Below are 6,595 nucleotides of genomic sequence, written 5' to 3' on the forward strand. Positions count from 1 at the left end.
GGCTATTGTTTTGTTTGATAAGATCAAATGACCAAGACCTTGGATTAGATTTTGACTAATTCACCATGAAATCAATGTATTTGGTATGGTATTAGATATATTAAGTAACTCCATTGAAATTATAAATGAAAAATTTTCGTAGCTAAAGAGTAGAAAAGGTTACTTTTCACAACAAGTAAACAACTTCACGAAGTAACCACCATATGTGGTTGAGTACTTGAGTTAATAAGAGACAATGTGTGAAATCTCATACCCATGTTTGAACCACTAGTAATTAATTACTGAAATTATGAAAGACGGATATCATGAGTTTGAGAACGAAGAGCGTCTTTTTTTATTTAATAAGAGTTTGGTCCCCAGTCTAGCTGGGAGGCTCCGCTCCACGCCCGGAAAAAACAGTCTCTTTTACATATGCAAAGTGTTTTTTGTGGTAAATTATGTTAGCATGGATTTGTTTCATGCAAATTGATGAATGAGATGTCAAAAGCACTGATAAAGAGGATGTTTGTTTCCTTTGGATTTTAGCCGAGCATGTGATATAAGCAAAAGGTGCTCTTAGGTCCTATATTTGTGTTTTGCACTTGATAACGTGACCAGGAATCGTAGACGAAAGCACATGTTTTGTTTATCTAACGTTGGTTTTCAACTTTGCACTTCTCTCTCTTTTTTTCAAAACAGAGAACAACCAAACAAACAAAACAACAGAAGAAAGCACAAAAATAAGGTAGGCAAAACAACTAGGCTAATAGGGGTAGAAAACCATGACTAATAAGTAATGATATGCCATTTTACCAAGTGGCAGCTCAAAGGCCATCTTCACTTGTGTTTTCATTGTTTTGTGTTATAATTCATGATTTTGGTACGACTTTAGTTTAATTAGGAAACTTGCATATTTCTGATACAGAATAAGTCTGAATTTGATGCAAGCAGGTTGGCCTAGATTCTCCAAGTCCAATTCCTTGTATTATTGAATAATAATCTTGGGAGTTACAAATCAGACACTTACATTACAATTAAAAATTTTACATTGTTTTACAATGTAAAACTACAGTACATGATACATATTAGTTATAGTGTTACAAGGATTTTACCCACTAACAATCTACTCTCATCTCACTCAAAATTCCCATTTTCAGTGGCAATGATGTGGTCATACCTTATTCCACCTTGATTACCCAATGAAAGCCCCAAATGCTATGATTAATAGAACCAAAATTGTTGTGCTTGAACAGGACACTGAAGGCGAACCGGAAAACTTGACTCGCTGAGCTTGGTCTCTGGAAAAGATAACCGAATAAAACTACGCATTAGCACCAAGGTTTCACAGGTATTTCTTGTGATATAAATTTCTGGGGACATGGTATAATTAATCTGAATCAAAAGTGTCAGCCAAATTTCTGATGTCTTACTTCTGTAAAGAGGAAAGTACTCCACAGTAAATGGCATTATCAGGCAAAGCAGCTTCGGATCCATCATTCTCAGGATTAACAACACTGACATAAAGTTCTTGGCCTAGATACCATGAGTCCAGATTCTGAGCGCGAAGATTCCAAATGCCAGCGCTATCAAGAGAAACCAATATGGCTGTCCAAGCGCCTGGGAAGACCTGTGTATATATGAGCATGAAGCAGCCAGCAAAAAATACTTTCATTCATTGAGTATGAGTAAAATACAAGTGACCAAACACCACAATGCAACTAAGTAATGCAAAAGCCTATGACATAATGAAATTAATGGTTCAACTCTGCAGATTAATCAATCAAAAAGTATATCAATAAACAATCATGATATACTGTTACAACTTAGTATCTGATTTGAAGCTATAAGTCCCCTATAAAAAATCTCCTAACCAATGGGTTCTTAAAAAAGCACCAAGGTACCTGTGTGGTACAGCGAGCAACGCCATCCCATTTGTTGTAAGTGCCTCTGCTATTCTCTGTCCACACTCCAATATCCATACTACAGAGCAAACATTCAATAATGTTTATAAGTCTCCAGTTCCAGAATCAGAAATAGAGACAGATAATGTTTTTCAAAATAAGGAAATCAGTACTCACCCCACAACAAAAAATGCATAGCCATCCAAATGGTAGTTCTGAACAGTGGTGTCATTGTTCTGAAAGATGATTTCCATGAAACCTTTGAAAGTACCATTGATTAAAGATGTGTCAAGTTTTGCCGGCCTGTTCATCAGTTTATTTGGAAAGTCAAGCTTGTAAACCCCGGAAATGTTGAATTGCTGAGCGAGCTTAAGTGGTGTCGAAGGTGTTAAATATGAAATACCATTGAGGGTTGTGCGCCACTTCCCATTTATAAGCTCTGCAGGTCTATTTAGGATTACATATAAATCTGTAACGGTAATTTCACCATATTTAAAAGAACCTTGGGGGTTTGGACGAGCAGCACCAGCAGAGACATTCCACCTACAATTTAAAAACCATCAAGAGAGTAAGCCAAGCACTTGAGTACTAAAATATTCATACAAGAAAGGACAAAAATGATTTTAAGATAATCAGTAGTCTGGTAGGCAAGTACAATCTTTGCCTAATTATTTTGGATCAGCATCATTCAACCTCCTCATATGAATATAAAACAAAAGCTGCTGGAAAATAGTTATTTGGCTGGCCGGTAATATTGAAATAAAGAGTAAGCAATTGTCAAGTAGTCTTTCCATTTTGAAGAATATACTACCATTATCATTAAAGATTTTAGTGGAAGTTAATGAGCGATTTTATTTTCATCAGGTACAATATGTGTTATTAAATAAAAAAAGACACATGCTTAACTACAACCTTATAGATCTTGCTTGATTCATTGAGAAATATGTGTCGAAATCATTAGGAGGATCAGGGAGAGGACCTGACGCGGGTCCTTGAGAATTGGAGTAGTGTAAGATGGCAACTCCAGTAGCTTTAGCCCATGAAGATGAATTCACAAAACGGGGGCTGGCTACAACATAGTAATCACTGCTGGCATTCTGATCCATTGTAACCAAGAATGAAAATGACTGACCAACATGAATATCCATATTAGCATAGTTCTGTTGAACCGTGTACGATCCTTCAGTCTCCACAAGGAGTAAGTTATGATTTTGTATCCTGAAATTCAAGCTAGTTGAGATGCCAACATTGTGCACCCGGAAGCGGTATGTCTTTCCTGTTCCAGGCAATTACCAAGTATTGGCTCCCATTAAAACTGGAAGGTAGCAAAATTTTATATGAAAATATAACAGTAGAACAAGAAACTAGTAAAGCCCAAAGTAGAACTGAACCCAAAAGGGGACAGAACTGCAGACCATTCGCTCACCACCCTCTCAAAAGTAAGTAAAATGAAACATTATATTTCTCAACAACTGAACACCATATGATTCCGGTATATGTATAAGACGAATCAAATTCATAACCAAAAACCAGCAAATCATAAATCATTTCCCAGATATGTACCTGCTTCAACATTTATTGTAAGGAAAGGAAAGCCATCTGAAACTATAGCCTCATCAAAGCAAAAGGGACCAACTCCGTTGATGAGAATGCCGTCAGGAATTCCCAGGTTAGTTCCACTTTCAATATCTTTCCGTAGTTCCTGTTTAAGTATGATTCACCTAAGAAACCAAGTTGAAAGGTGCTTTGAACGACCAGTGACTGGCCCAAAAGACAGTTTATACTCACCTTATGACTCTTTGTATACCAGTCGGTAATAAAGAGAGTAACATCTGCATCTGGCAGAGCAAATGGTAACGGAATAATAGCTCTGTTATTTATGGTGATTCCCCCATATCCACCAGCAGCTCTCTGGAAGTTTAGGGAAGGGAAATAAAAGAAACTCCCTATCTGATCTTTAACCTGAAAGTCATATGTCCAATTCCAACCAGCCTGAATTGGACAATTAGTCCCTGACACACCATCTTGCCAAGAGTTTTTCCTATGTTGTATTCCATTCCTGCATTCAACTAAGAAGATTAGCATTGAAATATAAACTATAGTTTGTGACTGATACCAAAAATGCATTTACTAACCATGTGAGAAGCAATGGCTCATCCAGGTCATTCTTCACATTGATAACAATATTCCAATTTGTAGTGACATTAAGCACCGGTCCTGGAAACTCTCCATTAATCCCAATAACCTGAAAAGTATTAACGAAACAATGGCTCAGATAGAATCAGCTAAAACCACTTTAACACTTTCTCACAGTTCTAGTACATTTTTTGTATCAGTTAATAGCAATTCTAGCAGACAACCCAACCATTAGATCTCCTGGCCATTTCTCTCCCACATGTCCCTATATATATAGTTGCTGCCCACTTCTTAGCAGCACCAAGCCTAACATCCTAAAAAGTTGGTTACCGTAATGTGGTAATCCAATTATGATACTTGTACTGTTTCCAATTCTACAAGAATTCATTATATGAAAGCAACTAACTTTAAGCATTGACTGGTAAAACTAAATTCATCGAACTTGACTCCAAATCAGAACAAGATACTAGAAACAGCACAAGAACTTAGTAAAGTTCAAACACAAAACTGGAAAAACCAGAGAGCAAGTGAAAGAACCTTTTGCTTAACTCCAAGTGGAGAAGCAGTGATGTAGGAGACAGTCCAATCATAGAACACGTAAGGGTCAGCACCCAAAGCAGGACGCAATGAGCAGACGAGGATGACCAAGTTGAAGAAACACAAAGATGGCATTGGATGATGTCTCAGTAGCCAATCCTATCTCTTTTGGGTAGCTCTCTACTTTCAGTGAGAGAGTTCCAGAGAGAGAGTTGGGGTAGTTACTTGCTGGATTTGGAAGCGAAGCCGAAGCCAAAACCGGGTGGCAGAGTGGCAGTGAAAGACGCACATGGGAGAGCGGAAAAAAGTAGAGAGCTCGGGGGAGCCTGATGAGGCGCTTGTTGTTTCTTGGGTCCCGCTTTTCTTCATTATACGGTAAATTATGAAGGCTGTGGAGCCACACCCACCGTGGTCTTACAGTTGAATTCACCGTGTGGGGCATAAAGGCTTAAAAGGGAAAGGTAGTTGGGTGCTGCGGGCAAATCTTTTGACCCATTTGCTTTGGGAGTTTGGGAGCAAGAGACAAAACCTCAACAGCTCTAATGAGGTAGATCATTTCTTCTCTTTTTGGAGAGAAAAACCTTTGTTTGTTTGATCCCGTAGCCCGTAGGGTTAACAGAAGCTGTGATCTCGTAAGGTTTACAGAATTTTGCACGTGACTGAAGTTGTCTCCTTTGAATAACCTTCTCTAATTATAATTAATGTTATATGTTACGTTGACTGTTGCGCTTCATTTATATTACATTCCTCTTACCGATCGATGTGGGACAAATATCCTCTTCCAGCAGTTACAGACACAATGCTCAATGCCCTAGTCTTGCCTCACCTTGTATTACTCATGGACCTGGACCACACTCGTGACTGCCATTTCGGGCTCTTTTTGTATGATCCATGGGCTGGGTATCTATACTATTTCTACAAGAGAGATTCCTCCTTTGGGCTAGAATTTTTGCCAGATTTCTTTGAGATTTTGCAATTACGAGGTGCTTTCCATTCTCCGTCCCGGAGCGAAACCGCCCTATCATCTCTGGTTTTGTTTCCTTGCTTTGAATTTTCATTTCTTATTCTTTTTTTTTCCTTCTCCATTCACCTATGTTTTTCGCGTTTTCCGACAAACTTGGTTGTGATTGTCTTTTCTTCTTTTCTCTCTTCTTGCTTTGAAATTAGATCTTTTTATGGGTTTTCTTTTGATTTTGAATGTGCATTGGTTTCCAAATACTTAACATTGAATCTGAGACGTGAGCGAGAAAAGTAAAAGAAAATAAAACAAACTCAAATACATTTTCAGAAATCGTTAAAAATAAAACGTTTATAATGACAAAATCTACTACAAAGACAAAAAAAGATTTTGCGGTCTAGCTCACTAGAAACTTCCATAATCTTTATCGACTCTCGAACACGTCAGCAAAACGTCATAGTTAGTCTTTTAGAAAAGATGTGTCTTTGTACGTATCTGAACAAGAATCTATAAGGGTAAGCTTACGCTCAGTAGCTTACGCTCAGTAGAGTCAAACCTCTTTAGGTCATTCTTAACTATTTAAACAATCAGGTTATCAAGTATCAAACAATACTTTACATAAATAACAACAATTCGATACATATATGCTAATAAAATCCCTCCGCTCAATTACTAGCTAATTAGTCCATACATCAAAGACATATAAGTCTATATGTCTCATACCATGCAAATGTCTCGAATATACGACCTAACAACCTGTAATATCTCACCACTTGTATCTCTTTTGTTAGTCGTCTTGTTATACTCATGATCTCCAAACCCGAAACTCGATTAGATCATTTTATCAACGTCCGCCATTGATGGGGACTGCATTTCCCTCATTTGTGCACTCGTGGGCTGGTATAGTGGTATGGATTCATGGACAACCCATGAGGAAACTCAACTACACAAAATGTATCATTTTCTCTCGATCTCATTCTCACCTCTCCACAATCACCATTCTCACTATCCTCATAATTCCTCACAATGCATTACGCATGTCAAATAAATAAGTATCAATACTTGTATTATATTATTTATAGAA

General features: G+C 37.6%; 1 protein-coding gene across 1 annotated transcript; it reads right to left on the minus strand.

The window, feature by feature from the left end:
- Positions 1-1,171: 1,171 nt before the first annotated feature.
- Positions 1,172-4,688, minus strand: LOC101294630 (monocopper oxidase-like protein SKU5-like). Its single transcript, XM_004292285.1, has 9 exons — positions 4,554-4,688; positions 4,016-4,125; positions 3,669-3,939; positions 3,444-3,582; positions 2,793-3,156; positions 2,058-2,423; positions 1,881-1,959; positions 1,410-1,606; positions 1,172-1,277 (listed from the first exon to the last, which is right to left on the minus strand). The coding sequence occupies exons 1-9, from the start codon at positions 4,686-4,688 to the stop codon at positions 1,172-1,174; spliced, it is 1,767 nt and encodes a 588-aa protein (XP_004292333.1).
- Between the last annotated feature and the right edge of the window lie 1,907 nt (positions 4,689-6,595).

The sequence above is a fragment of the Fragaria vesca genome, linkage group LG2, assembly GCF_000184155.1.
Source record: "Fragaria vesca subsp. vesca linkage group LG2, FraVesHawaii_1.0, whole genome shotgun sequence".
In the NCBI taxonomy this organism is placed as follows: Eukaryota; Viridiplantae; Streptophyta; class Magnoliopsida; order Rosales; family Rosaceae; genus Fragaria; species Fragaria vesca.

Bases quoted from the DNA above. Each gene is read 5' to 3' on its own strand.
- LOC101294630 (XM_004292285.1), bottom strand. From the start codon at position 4,688: ATGCCATCTTTGTGTTTCTTCAACTTGGTCATCCTCGTCTGCTCATTG. The intron at 3,583-3,668 runs GTGAGTATAAAC...ATACTTAAACAG, and splicing joins GGTATACAAAGAGTCATAAG to GAACTACGGAAAGATATTGA. The intron at 1,960-2,057 runs GTGAGTACTGAT...TTTGCTCTGTAG, and splicing joins TATGCATTTTTTGTTGTGGG to TATGGATATTGGAGTGTGGA.